This window comes from Vigna unguiculata, chromosome 5 (genome assembly GCF_037176805.1).
Source record: "Vigna unguiculata cultivar grain cowpea cultivar isolate G323 ecotype 2 chromosome 5, ASM3717680v1, whole genome shotgun sequence".
Classification (NCBI taxonomy): Eukaryota; Viridiplantae; Streptophyta; class Magnoliopsida; order Fabales; family Fabaceae; genus Vigna; species Vigna unguiculata.
In genome coordinates, this window is record NC_140796.1 from 3,960,680 (window position 1) to 3,975,662 (window position 14,983).

The following is a 14,983-nucleotide window of genomic DNA, read 5'->3' on the forward strand; positions in this document are numbered from 1 at the left end:
GATGGATTAGACAAATAACCATGTGACTTGAATAAGGTTTATCTGTCATCATGGAATAAAGATGAAGATGGGGCAAAGGTAGAAGACCCCTCTTTTCCATTTATGCCAAACAGGCACTTAGAAGATTAGCATATTGTGATGTTGCTGAGTGGAAAAGCTAAGATTCGCCATTACTTATTTATAAAAAGGGAATAATGCATGTTAGTCTCCTAATAACACAAATTGTTAAAGTGTTAACATTATAGAACTAACATACCTTTAAATTTGATGTACCATTTTATTGATATTTCAATTATGAAATAAAAGTAATGCAAAAATGATGTTGGAATTTGTTTAATTTATATGCCCGAATTATTTTTTTTTTCGAGTTTTATTGGCAAGCTTTTAATTATAGATTATTATAATTTAAAATATGTTGAATGTAAATGCATTTTTTATAAAATATTATAGCTAAAAATTAAAAGCACTGCTCGACAAAATTTAATCTACCTATATTTCTTCTATAATAGTTCATGAAACGATTTTTTAATTTTTCCAAACCTAAAAACAAACAGAGAATAAAGTTCTCTTAAAATAAATAAAATGGTTTAATGAAAATAGTTTGATACTATTTTTCAAATCAATAAAATGTCTACGTTAACAAAAGTTCTTTATTCTGTCATACAGGGATAACTAAATTATTTTATGTTAACTAAGATCTGATTTTTAATTGTGTATAGAAAAAACCAGGTAAGAAGACAACTAAGTTTAGTTTTACACAACACCTTCAGATGTCAGCCGAAAAGAGCTTTAGTACACACAAAATAATATGAAACAGAATTAATACAAATTAATTTTTGTAATGGTATTCTTTTTTGAAAAAGTATAAAATGACAAGGCTAAACATGTCTAAAAGTGATAACTTGACGTACTATTTAGTTTTGTACCTCCATAATTTTCTCTTGAAAAAAGACTACATTATTCTTGTTGTCTAAAACTTTTTTTAGAAGGGAGAAACATGAAACCTCGGAGATTAAAATGTAATCAGGCCTCACAATAAGACATGATAAAATGATTATATATATATATATATATATATATATATATATATATATATTATTGTATTGTTTAGATTATAAAACTCATAAAATTTCTTATGATTGAGAAAGTAATATGTTCACTAACATAAAATATCTTACTGATTTTTTTGTATTATTTCTTTATTGTGTCTTCATAATACTGATTACTACTAATTTTAACATTTTAAAATATATTAAAAAATATTTAAAATACGTTTTTACCGTATAAAATCATACCATCTTTTAATTGTGTATAGAAAAAATAAAAAACATAAAAGGGACAGCCTGCTTTGATGATTTCATGCTTTAAAGAAAAAAAAAAAACTCACCTTCAACTGGCAACTCATAATAGCCTAGGAATATAATATTAAATTCAATTATTACCCTTTTTTCAACGAGGTGTGGCCGGAAAGATGATAGCTCTGAACATAACAGAAGAAATAACATGCGTATGCAAGATTTATTTAAGAACACAGAATGGGTTTTGAAGGGTTCAGAGGGAAACAGCATCACCCTCGGAAAGTATCAACTTGAAGTTAGCACAAGATACACCATGATTTTTCTTTTTTATGAAGTAGTAGAGAAGAGATACATCATCATACATGCTACCTGACCAAATCATATACTATCTAGTAGTAAGTATGGGCAGATAGTAGTTACTCATACAAAATGGACATTCCTAACAGAAGCTACAAATGCTGATTTACTACAACATACATTTTAACGACGCCCTGGTAGGCCAAAAATGGAAATAAATTCTATAATATTGAACAGATAACTCACGGATCTTCTTCCACAGGTGCCTCAATATAGAGATTGTCTTCTGCACTGGGGTTCGCATGATGCTGCCCATATATTGCATAAACACCAATCATGACAATACAAAGAACCACAAATCTCACCCATGCCTCTTCATGTAACTGCCAACAGAAGTTCGTCGTTATGTTGTTTTAATGTACAAATAATCAGCTGAAAAACTTTTCAAATAATGGATTATTTTGGCTGTCTTAAAAAAGGAGAGATAATGGGCATACCTGGGCAAATAAGAACATGTTGAAAAATATGCAAATATTTGGCAGAATGGGAACCCCTGGGCAGGAAAACCCTGGTGCGTCTGCGTAAACCTATAAAGAAAAATGACAGAAGAATGGAATTAGTGAAAGAAATTGACATCAAAATCCAGCAAGCACGTCAGTTTCAATAATTTTAACATGGTCTGTGATGAAATCCGGGAAGCAGAGTTGTTGACCTTCGGATTGCCTTTCCGTTTGGTGTATTTGACACATACAACCATCAATGTGTTCTTCATTTTGTGGTATGATCCAGGAAAAGAAGGCAACAAACAGTTTCAGATTACTCTCTCCATCTCCATTAATGACGAGACTCAATTAAAAACTCGTGACTTTGATTAGTATTTATACATTGTCCAATAACCAAATCGGAAATTTTACATGTTCATTCATCATACAACAACCTTCAATCCATAGAATATAACTATATATTATTATAAACATATTATGCAACTAAAGCATTTCGACCCAACGCAGCATGCATTTGAGCACTATTTGGATAAATTTCTCAATAAATACTTATATGAAAAGAAAATAAAAAGATGAAGTGAACCCGTAAGTTAAAATTACTCAGCATAAACTAATTATAAAGCTTTCTCATTTTATCTTCTTCAAAATTTGATTTTGACTTTATACAAAACTTAAATCATTTAATCTAATTTTTTTCTCCTCAAATACTTTTAGAGAAATTTATCAAAATAACACTATAATAAAATATAAAATAACCCTCACCTGGCGGAAAATGAGAGCAACAGAAGCACCAACTGCGATAACTATGGTGAGAATCAAAAAAATAAATGAAGCATCATAACGGTACAAGAGCCCAGTAGCAAATCCACAAAGAGCAACGGCAATGAGGCAAATTACACCTTCCCGCTCAGCAGAAGACGATACTTGACTACTTGTCTTATCCTTCCAGCGAAGTACAACAACACATGCTGAGACAACTGAATATCCAGTCTGAACAAAAATAATATATCATGTGAGGAACATTAAGTAAGAATTTTCAATCACCAATCAAACATAGATTATACATTTTGTCAAGGCACATCATGCCATATTATTTCCTAAATGGAAAATATGATGCACACTATCTTAACACATACCAAAACATGGTAAGATTAGATTAATGTATCCAACACCCACTGAACAAGAAATGCCCCACCTTTCCTTAGTCCACGTATTTCATGTCAATCAAAGCAAACGTATATACATACTATATGATGATACAAAATAAGCCAGTTATTTTGTTGGCAAGTCCACTACCAACAGATTAGAAGTCAACTCTTACCAGTGTACCAACGGAAAGAATGTGAGAGAGCACACGCACATCCATCAGCCCACCCAGAACGCTCGCAACCAAGCCAACCCAGATCTGAGAATGAATAGGGGTGTGGCGTGTGGAGTGAACCTTTGCAAATATTGAGGGAAGTAAGCCATCCCTGGCAAGTCCAAGATATAGCCGAGACTGCTCATCAGAAACATTCCATTTATATACATATTAGCACATGTCAGGCACAGCAATCGTGTCATTATTCAGAAGGGATTTACCTGAACATAGAGACCAACAAGGAGTGTTGTTGTAAGTCCCGCAACAGCACCAATGCTAATCAGAACAGAAACAAATTTTAATCCCTTAGATGTAAAAGCTTCAGCCAGAGGAGCATCTTCTCCTAGAAGATTGTATGGAACCATTCCAGTAATAACCAAGCATACTCCAATGTACAATGCAATACATACTAAGAGGCTTCCTATTATGCCAATTGGCAAATCCCGCTGAAATTTCACAAACAGAAAAGATAAATACAAAAGGTCATGGTGAACTAATTTCTGAGAATAGAAAGAAAATAACAAATAAGTGAAAGTGTAAATATAAATTAGCCTAAGTAAATATATTATTGTGAGATAATATAAACTAATATTAACTAATATTCAATCTACAAAACCTAGGAGTTGGGATCCTAACGAGTCTCGAGCCATAAGCCACCCCATATATAAGAGACTTTAACATCACCTCAAACCTAGAACCTTAACCTTGTGTTTGGACGAAGCATTTCAACAATGTTGAGAAATTGAAATGCATTGTATTTGAATTGCTTGCAATTAAATTCCCTTCAATCTCTAAATAATTTGTTTGGATAAAGAAATTAAAATACCTTACATTAATTTCTTATTTGGATAAAATAATTGAATTTCTTGTGAGATAAAATTTCATTTTATCAATATTTATTTTAGGCTTAATTATGTTTTGAGTTCATGATAAATTTGGAAATGGGTCGGTCAAGTTTGTCGGGTCAACAGGTCGGTCGGTCAAGTTTGTCGGGTCAACAGGTCGGTCGGTCGGTCACTAGGCCTGCCCGACACATCTAGGTCGTCAGGCTCGCCCGACACCTCTCGGTCGCCTGGCTCGCCAAATCCGTTGGGCTCGCACGACCCGTTTATAACATGGGGCCAGTCCGGTCTGTTTGGGCCCCTTGATACATCTTGGTCGTCTGGCCTTCCTAGGTGGTGTGGGTTGTCGGGCTTGATCGACCTGTTTGAGTTTTCAACCTCGTCCGACCTATATGTGTTATCAAGTCACCCTGTCTGTTTGGGTCGTCGGGCCCGTCCGACAGTCGTCAGACCTACCAGACCCGTCTGACTCGTCTGGGTTATCGAGCCCGCTTGACCCATCTAGGTTGTCGCGCCCGTCTAGGTAGTCAGGCCCACCTGACCCTTCTTAGTCGTCAAGCCCACCTGACTCGTCTTTTGTCATTGGGCCCGCTTGACCCGTCTGGCTCGTCAGGCATGCTTGACCTGTCTTTTTCGACAGACCCGCCTGACCCGTCTAGGTAGTCGGGCCTGATCGACCCATCTGGGTCGTCGAGCCCGCTCGATCTGTTTGGGTCGTCGGGCCTGCTTGACCCGTTTGTGTCGTCAAGTCAGTCTGATCCATCTAGATCTTCTGGCCAGCCGAACCTGTCATGGTTGTCGGGTTTGCCGGGTCCGTTTGGGATTGAGTCCAAAGTGTGAGGTTGAGTGAGAAGAATTTCAAATTCCACCTTTTTTTAGAGTATTTGAATTTCTTCTAATTTAGCTAATTGAAATACTTCAAAAAAATGCATGCATTTTAAATGTTTTTTAATGTCTCTACCCAAACAAAGCATTTCTTTACAAAGAATTTCAAATTCTCCAAATAAATGAATCACCCTCTTGAATTGCCTCATCCAAACACATCATAAGGCAATGGGTCACTAAGTCTTTCTTCTTATGTACTAATCATCACATCACTTATCTTCAAAACAGTCTGTATTTTACTTCCAATAAAACTATCATTATCAACAGTTAAATGAGACGAGATATAGCATCTGGAAAATTCATAAACCACGGGAGGAATCTCAAATGAGATACCTGAGGCCTCTTAGCTTCTTCGGCAGAATTGGCAACTGCATCAAAACCAACGTATGCAAAGAAGACTACTGTAGCTCCTGTAAGTATAGATTGTAAACCATTTGGAGCAAAGGGAGACCAGTTGGAAACATCAACCTCAAATGCTCCAGCAAAAATGACAATGATAACAATGATTACCTGCAACAAACAGCAAAAACAACCTGTGATTCTGTATCAGATAAGCCATAATTAACACGCGCTTAATACTGTATTTTGAAAACTTGTAAGATGGAAAGGAACCTTGGTCACTGTCATAATACAATTCATAATTGACGATTCATGAACACCTAGACATAGAACTAAAGTGAGAAGTATTAGCAGAATAGGAGCCAATATGTTGATGGATAACACATCTCCAATGCTTTCACCATGCCCAATCCAATTTGGAATGTTATCTTTGAAAACAGGAAAGAGTTCTAGAATATTTATCAGATAACTTGCTAGGCTTCTCGCTATACTCGCTGCTCCAATGTGATAGTCAAGCATTAATTGTGCAAAAACAAGAAAAGCCGTAAGTTCATTAAAAGCCGTGTATGTATATAGATAAGCTCCTCCAACAACAGCGGGAAAACGAGAAGCTAGTTCAGCATAACAGAGTGCATTTATAACACACGATGCTCCCGCAAGCATAAAACTTATCGTCACTCCTGTATCACAGAAACAAACCTTAATAAGCCACTAGGTTTGGAATAATCTTAACTGGAAAATAACCAGTGCATATCAAGCCTCGCAGCAGATAGTATTTGGGTTCAATTTTCATATATTTGTAAGGATTATCACTACCAGCCAAACAGAAATCCCCATAGACGTCTTTTAAACTAATTATTGCAAAAATCAACAATCTTACAAGACATGCTATTATGATTGAATAATAGTGTAAAAATCCATTAAAGTATCAGATTATACCGGCACTTTCTAATCAAATTCACAGTATTTGACATGTCAGTAATAACTGATTCAAACTTTTGAAACAGTGATATCTCTATTCGATTTCAATAAGATCTGTGTCTCTTCTTAATCTGATATTAAGTTTATATGATGTGTCCTGTTTTGTAATATTTAAAATTTGTGTTATCCTTGTGTGAGTGTAGTACTGCATTCATTTTCCATGTCATTTAAGGTTATTGCTACATGAAGTTCGATACTCTTCAACTCCCATTACCCAGGTACTAGTACCTCCAAGTTCAACAACAAACCTAGCGGATAAAAGAACAAAACGTAAAACTAAGAAACAATAATTGCATTAATGCTTGCTTTTGGAGATTTATTTCGGTAATTTATGTTATTTCCTACACAAAAATACAAGCCGGGTGAAACCTTAATTTTAACTAGAGAAATATACCCAAATTTTCTCCAAAATTAAATAAAAAAAAAGGTTACAAGTAGCAAGGGAATCTTTAATAGCTGACCTTCAACAAAAATCTTAAACATGAGATCTATTATTTACAAGACCTTGACTAGAGGAATATATATCTCCACCACGAAGAATGAGCTCTCCTATAAGAATTCTCAATATCTCGAATGATAAAAAAGTGTCATATTTTACATCCTTTCTTACTAAAAAAATTGATAGTAAGATTTAGAGAAAATTACATAAGATTTAAAGGTGAGATCTAAATTAGAGTAAAAATTTAAATGGAATTTTAAGAAAACTAATGTCCTAAGTTGTATGGGAGCTACAAAAAAAAAAGTAGTTCAAATAAGATCTTGCAATAAAATGCTCTAAAAAGTCTTTTCGGTGCTAAAATTTCGCAAAAATAATTACTTATTAAAGCAATCTAAAACTATTACTAAGTAATTTTTTTTCAGTATTTCAGAGACGAAAATAACTACTATTATTTCATAACCTCCTTTATGCCCGTAATTAATAATTCATTAAACTAATGTAACTTCAGACATTAATTTACTTCTCAAAGACAAAAATGCACTTTAATTATATAAATAAACTTCAACAACGCTTTAGAAGCTAAAACAGTAGAGGTGTACCGGGTCCGGCGTCGCGGGCGACGGTGCCGGTGACGACGAAGATGCCGGCGCCGATGGATGCGCCAATCCCAAGGAGTATGAGGTCGATGACGCCGAGGCGGCGGGAGAGGCCGAGCTCAGTGCTGTCGCGATAGGCCTTCTCCGCCGGCGTCGCTAGGCGCTTCGATCGGCGCGCCGACGACCAGAAATGCGACCAACCTGAGGAGGACGAAGAAGAAGAAGGATGGCTAGCAATTCTCATGGTGAAAACAAGGTCAAACTAGAACACAGGAAAAAAAAAAACGTGTCACAGATTCACAGAGATTTTGGATTGAGAGAGAGAAAGAGGGAGAGAGTGATGAAAAATTTGCATACTGATAGAAAAAGAGTGTAGATGGAAGCTGATTCAAAACAAAATTACAATAATAATAAAATTATTATTATCATTATTAATAAATTAAAAAAGGACAAATTGGATTTTTTTTTTCTTATTCAATAATTATCTTTTTTGGGTATATGATGTACACATGTTATATTGGTAAAGACAACACGTGGGTCAATTTGAATGTGGCCTTATTTCAGTCCAATTACATAATTTCACATTTAAATTATAGTTTCCAAGATTATGATACAATATTTAAAAATTTCTCAATAAATAGAAATTTAAACAAAAAAAAACTTTTAAATTGCACGGACTTGATTTCTACGTTATCCAATTTCCCATTCGAATATTTTTATTCAAATATTAATTGGTTTTCGTAACATTGCTAATATTTTTAATATAATTTTATTTGATAAAAACACATTTAGTTTTAATTTATTATTAATTTAAAATCATTTCAATGTGATTCTTTCTCTTGCATCGATTATTTTTAAGATGATCTCATAAAGTTTGTTGTTTGAATGTGTGAGGACAAAGAAACGTGTAAAACAAGAGCCTAATAGCATAATTGTACTATTAAAAAATATCAATCGATTGCAAAATACCCCACAAGCTATTTATAAATTGCAATTGTAATTTAACTTGTATACTCTAAATTTGTTTGATCTCGTCATAAGCTATCTGAAAAGTATCCACATTTTTTTTTTAAATTTGATCATTGTAATAGGAAAGATAATTTTACAAATTTTAGAAAATGTAAGAACTTGAATTATTTTTATTTTTAAATGTTTAATTGTTTAAGTAATATAATTTGAAGTTGTAGATTTGTTAGTTTAATGCAGCAAGCATTAAATGTAGGAAGTATCACAAAATAACATGTTTATGGGAAAAAAATCTCGTACACAAACAGAAAACGACATAGACAAGAAAAGACGACCCGAAGACTGCAAAAAAAAAATGTGCCTCGCATTCACTAAAAATTTGTTTTACCAAAAAATAATTCCATTTTACTAGCATTCAAACATTCTAACTATTTTGACATTACATAAGAAATAACATTCATTTACATTAAAATAATCTTGATCATTATAGTTGTCAACTTTAATTTAAATATATCATAACAATATCACTTAAAAAACTATAATTGAATCAACCCAATATTGAGTTGATGATATCATAATTTTTGTTGAGTTCAGTGCCGCCGGAGTTTTTTTAGAGGTTTTGACTCTCTCAATATTTATAAATTAATAATATATATATATATATATATATATATATACGATATTTTAAGAAATTTTGTATATTCTTTTTCGATACTTCAAAAAATTTACTGAAAATATTGAGTTAAATTAGGTTAATAATACTTAAATAAATCTAAACGGAAAATATCTCAATTAAATTAAGTGAAAAAGATACTATAAGAGTGATATATTATTTCAAAATTTAAATAATAAAAATATTATTATATATATCTTAGATTTTAATTTCATTGATTTCATATTCAAACAAATTATTCTATTTTTTTATAAAAAATAAAATACTATTGAAATAATTTTTATTAAAGGATTAAAAGTTTTAAACTAAAATTGAATCTGGTGGAATCCAGCTTGAACACTTAAAATATAATTGATTCATCAATTAGCAATTATGCAAGATACACAAATACATGTATATGCTTCTGCCTAGAATTATCCATTGTTAAGATTTAGAATTAATGATTATTCTGTAATCATGTTTTCTAGAAATACTCTTCACAATTTTCAGTAATAAAAAAGAATTATTTAATCGTTAATCTGACTTATTAAAAAAATTATATTTATACTAATTATCTGTGTTTAGAAAAGGTGTAATATTAATAAATTGTGTTTACCCTAAAAGCTTAAACAGAACCCGCCAATAGCCGTTAAAATTCAAAATACTCTTCACTCATATATAAAACCGAGAGGCCTTCTCCTTCTTCTTCGTGGCGAGTCCCATTTTCTCATAGCAAAACCAGAGAAAGAAAGGGCCAAATCAGAAAGAAAGAGTTCAAGAAAATGGGTGAAATAAACGTTCATGCTCAGAACGAACCCGTCACCGCAGTTTCTCCACAACCAACGCCAACACAAGCGATGCACGATCACGCTGATTCCACGACAGTGGTTGAGCCCACCGACTTCTTGTCCATGATGCATCACAACAACGGCTGCTGCCACCGTCAACCTCCCTGCTCCGCCGTCAACAACCCCATGAAGCGCCGATCGCCCCCGTCGTGTTCTTTCTCCGGAGAGCCCTCCGCCAAGAAGCTATCCTGTGACCAGGAGGACCTCTCCCATTACGGCTTCTCCGCCGTCCCCATTCCGCTCAACCTCCACTCCCTCGTCAACAAGCGCCGCTCCTTACCCGTCCTCCGCCGCTGCGTTTCCGACCCTTACCGACCTCCGGCTCCGGCGCCTCCCACTCCTGCGGAGAGAGGCTCCTTCCCCGTCCTCCGCCGCTGCGTTTCCGACCCTTACCGCCCTCCGGCTCCGGCGCCTCCCACTCCTGCGGAGAGAGGCTCCGGGCTACCGCCCCTGCCGCCGGGCCTCAGAAGGAGCGTCTCGGATCTCTCCACACCTTCTCCGAGTCTGAACTACGAGGAAACCGCCGCTCCTGAGTCAGTGGTATGGAGGGTTGGGAAATTGAAAGGGAATAAAAAGTTTTGATCTTTAGGGTTTGGAATAATGGATTTGCTTTTTGTTTGTTTGTTTTGTGCGTGTAATTGCAGAAACTGAGAAGGATCAAGGAGCGATTGAAAGAGATGTGGCAATGGTGGCATGAGGTTATGAAGGATGATGAGGAAGAAAATGGAAGGGAAGAAGAGTGTATAGCTGAAGAAGACAAAGTCCTGCCTCAGGTATGTGTATGTATGGATCAAGAATATCAATCATCCTTCAATTCTAACTGTAATAGATTTACCTTGTGTTACCTTTAATTTGTTTGGTTATGTAATTCTACTAAGATACGTAATATAAAAGTTAATTAGAATGTACATGTTGTAAAGTATCTTACATTGTAATCCTATCAGTGAAGAAAAATTGCACATCCACTCCATCGTGGGGGGAATAGGGTTTAGGAAATAACACGATAGAAAAGAAAGGAAAGTGTAGGGAAGAAAAGTGATAAATGAAATGAGATATGTCAGAGAAGTACAGAAAGGGATACAAAGAAAAATAGGTTGGAAATAAGACGGGAAGAAAGAGTAATTACATGTTTGTAATAATCCATTACATATTACTATGAATGGTAACTGTTTTAAAAATCACACTTGAAATGATATTTTCAGGGTTGACACCACACAAATATTTATATTGAAAGAGAACAGAAGTTAGACTCCAAAATATGTAATTATAAAGTTGTCACTTGTTATTATTTTTTGGATATATGGCTTGACTGCTTCTTAGATTAATTTTAATGTTTTATGTTCAATCCATGTGTTTTTGCAGGATGATTTGGGAGGAGGAGATTCTGAAGAAGCAGTTAGTGTTGAGTGGGGTGAACAGTGCCTAAGCCTTGGATTTGCGTGTCCATGTGGGAAAAGCTTCAAGGTTCTCCTCTCGGAAAATAATTGTTACTATAAGTTGGTGTAAGAGAAAAGTAGCGTGTTTGACTCTTGCTCGCTTTTGTTTTTATTATCTTTTAGTTTGGCAAAGCCTTTTTTCTATTTCTCATGTGCGGTGTCTTCCAGTAAATAAAAGAAATGTTATGTACTTTGAACAATGTATATAAAATGTTGTGTACTTTCTCCAAGAAATGGAGGAAAATGTTATATCTTGTCCCATTTACTAGCATGTAACTCAGTACAAAAGTTCATAGAAAATGAATGGCTTGTTGTGCAATAATTTTTTCAGTGGCCTTTGATAAATTTTGTCTACAGTGTCTCTTTGCATGAAATTATGTATTGATGGGTGGTTTCAATGCCTATGTGGGGTTAAGCATTGGGACGACATTTCGTTTTTGTAACTGCTATTGGAGGCATGGATTTAGAGAGAATCAAAGGAATGGATTTGGGGAATCTGTTTCCTAGTCTTTTTTTCTAGTGTATATGTATGTTTAGCAGCTACTTAGGTGCTTTACTACAATTGTTTGAGATTCTGAGGTGGTGGTGATCTTTGTGTTAAGAACAAATACGGTTTGTTATGCTAGTTGTGGTCCAGTCTGTGACCAAAAAACAATACCTATCTGATATCTGTTTATCTAGCCGATAAAAAGCACGGCAATTAGAGTCTAGCATGTTGCAATTCAATTTTAGTGACTACTAGGACTTTTCTTTACTACCAGCATAAGAATTAAAATCATTTTTAGAACTGCAATGATTTGAAGTGAAATGAAGAGGGTTACTGTAGTACCTTATAAACATTCAGAACTTTGATGATTGATGTCGTGTCAAACCAAAAATTGTTTTTCAACCTTGTGTGAGATTACATGAGTAGCTGAATCCAGTGTCCCATGTAATTTTTTAACAGCATGAAAACATTGGTTGATAGAATTGATTATTTTACTTACAAGCTAAGAAACTACAAATAAGTCTGAAAGAAAAAATTAATAGATATCAAATAATGGTGTGTGGTAAAAGTGTGTTCCAATAAAGCAACACTGTTAAAGATGATAGTTTCATGTAGGTCAAAGTCAAACAGCCAGAAGGATCTTGCTTCCAGTTGTCTAGTGATAGAGACTTGAGATGAGTAATAAGTAGCAAATTTATTTATCAATTGGGACTAACAGATTACTGTATTAAGAAACAAACTAGTTATGCAAATTACAGATCTGATGCTTTTATATTCATACTCTCTCTTTTTGGGCATGTTCATCCATCATGGTAGCATGTGTTTACTTGCTCCTGTGGTAGAACTGATGCTTGATTGATTTGAGTGTTTGTGTCTACTACATTCCCATTCTTTTTATCTCTCTTACTTTCTCATAAATCATCCTTTACTATAAAGGGTATGGAAGCATTGGAGTCTGAGATGAAACTTCAAATTTTTATATGAAGGAAAAACTCCTTCATAATGCTATGGAAAACAAACATGTGACTATGTACGATATAGCCTTTTTCATCCTGGTGTCCAAATACTGCTTATTAAGTCCTCTTTCATGATTAATTACAAAGTCCTTGAGTATATGGAAAGCACAGGATGAAGAATTTTTCAACGGTTTTTTCAAAGTGAAGTTAACTCAGTTTGCAGGGTGAAAATGTCATGAAATTTAAATATTCAAAATCTGTCCTAATACTTAAAAACGAAGAAGTATATTTTCCACTTCCTAAATGTCTGTCTTTGTTTCTTTATCAAAACAACCATGAACATCCCAAAATAATATTACCACCATTGGGTGCAGAGCAATTGAGTGAACTCAACTCACTTTGACTGTCTCACATCGCTTAAATTACATCAGTTCTAGAGGAGAAATAATTTATAGGATATCTCTCTTGCTTGAATATCCTATCCGTAATCAATTGACCATTTTTTTTATGGCTCAAACATCAAATAAGCATTTAAGTACGGAGACTTTTGAATCCAACAAGTTGAAAAAATATCATAAACAATTTAAGAGAGTAATTCATTTATTTGAAAATTTTTAATTCTTTCAAAAAATGAAATGTTTGGATGAGAAAATTAAAAGTAAATTGAAATTGAAGAATTTTTTTAAAAAGGTATTTCAAATAACTAAAATAGTAGAATTTAAAATTCACTAAAAAAAGAAGGAAATTGGAATTCCCTAGGTTATGGAATTCCTCAATGGTTAAAACAAAAAAAGTGCATTGGTCCAAAAGGTCAAGTCGGGTCAGACAAAAGGTCGAGACGAGTCGGTTCGGCCCAATGGACGAGACAAGTCGGCCTGGATTAAAAGACGAGATGAGCCGGCTCGAGTTGACCTAGCCGAAGGTGGAGAAGAGATGGCTCAAGCCAAATTTGAGTTGGGTCGGCCTTGACCGCAAGTCAAACTAAGTTGGCTCAGACAGTAAGTCGAGCCTAGTGAGCCTAGGCCAAAGGTCGAAACTAGTCGACCTGAGTTCAAGGTCAAGCCTAGTTGGTTTGACTTGAAGGTCGAGTCGAGTAGGCTCGTGTCCTAGGTCGAGATGAGTCGTGTTGAGCCCTAGGTTGAGCTGAGTCAACTGGGGCCGTAAATCGACAGAGTTGGGCCCAAACATAAGGTTGAGCTAAATTGGCCTTGGCCAAAGGTCGAGACGTTGTGGCTCTAGACCGTCGGTCTAGGCCGAAAGTTGAGCCTACTCAACTCGTGTTGTTAGTTAAGCTAAGTTAGCCTGAGTCGAAGGTCAAGTCGAGTTGACCCGGGTCGAAGTTCAAGCCAAGGCGCTATGGGCCGAAGGTCCAGACGAGGTGGCTCTGAGCTGAGTCGTCTCTGACTGAAGGTTGAGTTGAGTTGGCCAAGACATAAGGTTTAAACCAATCTACCCTAGTTGAAGGTTGAGTCAAGTCAACTTGGGCCGAATTTGTTCAAATAAGCTAAGGTCGAATTGATTCAAATTGTGTCGATGCCGAATTGATTCAAATTGGCCCATGTCAGACTAGCTGTGGTCGAGTCGGCTCGAATTGACTTGAACCAAAAGTCAAGACGAGTTGTACCGAATTGAAGGTCGAGTTAAGTTAAGTTAGACTCAAAGGTAGAATTGAGTTAAAATAGAAATTAAATTGTCTTATCCAAACAACAAAATTGAAATCTAAGATATTTTAATTACTTCATTCAAACTAATTATTTAAAAAATGAGAGAATTCAATTATAAGTAATTCAAAATATTTCAATTTCCTAAAATTATTTAAATCTTTCATCCAAACAAAAGGGAAATGTTCACTTTATCATTTGAACATCGGAAAGATTATATGAAACAAAAATATATATTTTGGAAAACTTTCAATATGATTTCAATTGTTTTTTCTTTAAAATATATATTCAGAAGAATATATTGTCAGTACTCTTAATAGAATGTGATAACTTTGAAAAGAATATTATATTGAAAGCGTTTTATGGTGTTAGATTTATAGCGTGCACAAGTTATGTTTAACTATTTGTTCATTAATTTAAAAATATTAAAATTCAGT

General features: G+C 34.7%; 2 protein-coding genes across 3 annotated transcripts; one reads left to right on the top strand and one right to left on the bottom strand.

Moving 5' to 3' along the window:
* Nucleotides 1-1,487: 1,487 nt before the first annotated feature.
* On the bottom strand, nt 1,488-7,913 carry CAT9 (cationic amino acid transporter 9). 2 transcript variants are annotated; one of them, XM_028073269.2, is made up of 9 exons: nt 7,544-7,913; nt 5,798-6,204; nt 5,519-5,695; nt 3,680-3,904; nt 3,420-3,596; nt 2,861-3,088; nt 2,308-2,361; nt 2,093-2,182; nt 1,488-1,978 (listed from the first exon to the last, which is right to left on the bottom strand). In XM_028073269.2, the coding sequence occupies exons 1-9, from the start codon at nt 7,782-7,784 to the stop codon at nt 1,838-1,840; spliced, it is 1,740 nt and encodes a 579-aa protein (XP_027929070.1). In that variant the 5' UTR covers nt 7,785-7,913; the 3' UTR covers nt 1,488-1,837. The 2 variants fall into 2 exon arrangements, with proteins under 2 accessions (XP_027929070.1, XP_027929071.1); XM_028073270.2 differs by lacking the exon at nt 2,308-2,361 and having other exon boundaries at nt 7,544-7,911.
* Nucleotides 7,914-9,854: 1,941 nt separating this feature from the next.
* On the top strand, nt 9,855-11,764 carry LOC114185958 (uncharacterized). The gene is made up of 3 exons (XM_028073948.2): nt 9,855-10,546; nt 10,651-10,779; nt 11,369-11,764. The coding sequence occupies exons 1-3, from the start codon at nt 9,941-9,943 to the stop codon at nt 11,510-11,512; spliced, it is 879 nt and encodes a 292-aa protein (XP_027929749.1). The 5' UTR covers nt 9,855-9,940; the 3' UTR covers nt 11,513-11,764.
* Nucleotides 11,765-14,983: the final 3,219 nt, after the last annotated feature.

What these genes read in the sequence shown, in the direction of transcription:
- LOC114185958 (XM_028073948.2), top strand. Translation starts at nt 9,941, where the DNA reads ATGGGTGAAATAAACGTTCATGCTCAGAACGAACCCGTCACCGCAGTT. An exon ending in CCGCCGCTCCTGAGTCAGTG is followed by an intron (nt 10,547 to 10,650) that starts GTATGGAGGGTT and finishes GTGTAATTGCAG; the next exon opens with AAACTGAGAAGGATCAAGGA. An exon ending in AAGACAAAGTCCTGCCTCAG is followed by an intron (nt 10,780 to 11,368) that starts GTATGTGTATGT and finishes GTGTTTTTGCAG; the next exon opens with GATGATTTGGGAGGAGGAGA.
- CAT9 (XM_028073269.2), bottom strand. Translation starts at nt 7,784, where the DNA reads ATGAGAATTGCTAGCCATCCTTCTTCTTCTTCGTCCTCCTCAGGTTGG. An exon ending in AAGAAGCTAAGAGGCCTCAG is followed by an intron (nt 3,905 to 5,518) that starts GTATCTCATTTG and finishes GTGAAATTTCAG; the next exon opens with CGGGATTTGCCAATTGGCAT. An exon ending in TTGTTGGTCTCTATGTTCAG is followed by an intron (nt 3,597 to 3,679) that starts GTAAATCCCTTC and finishes TCTGATGAGCAG; the next exon opens with TCTCGGCTATATCTTGGACT.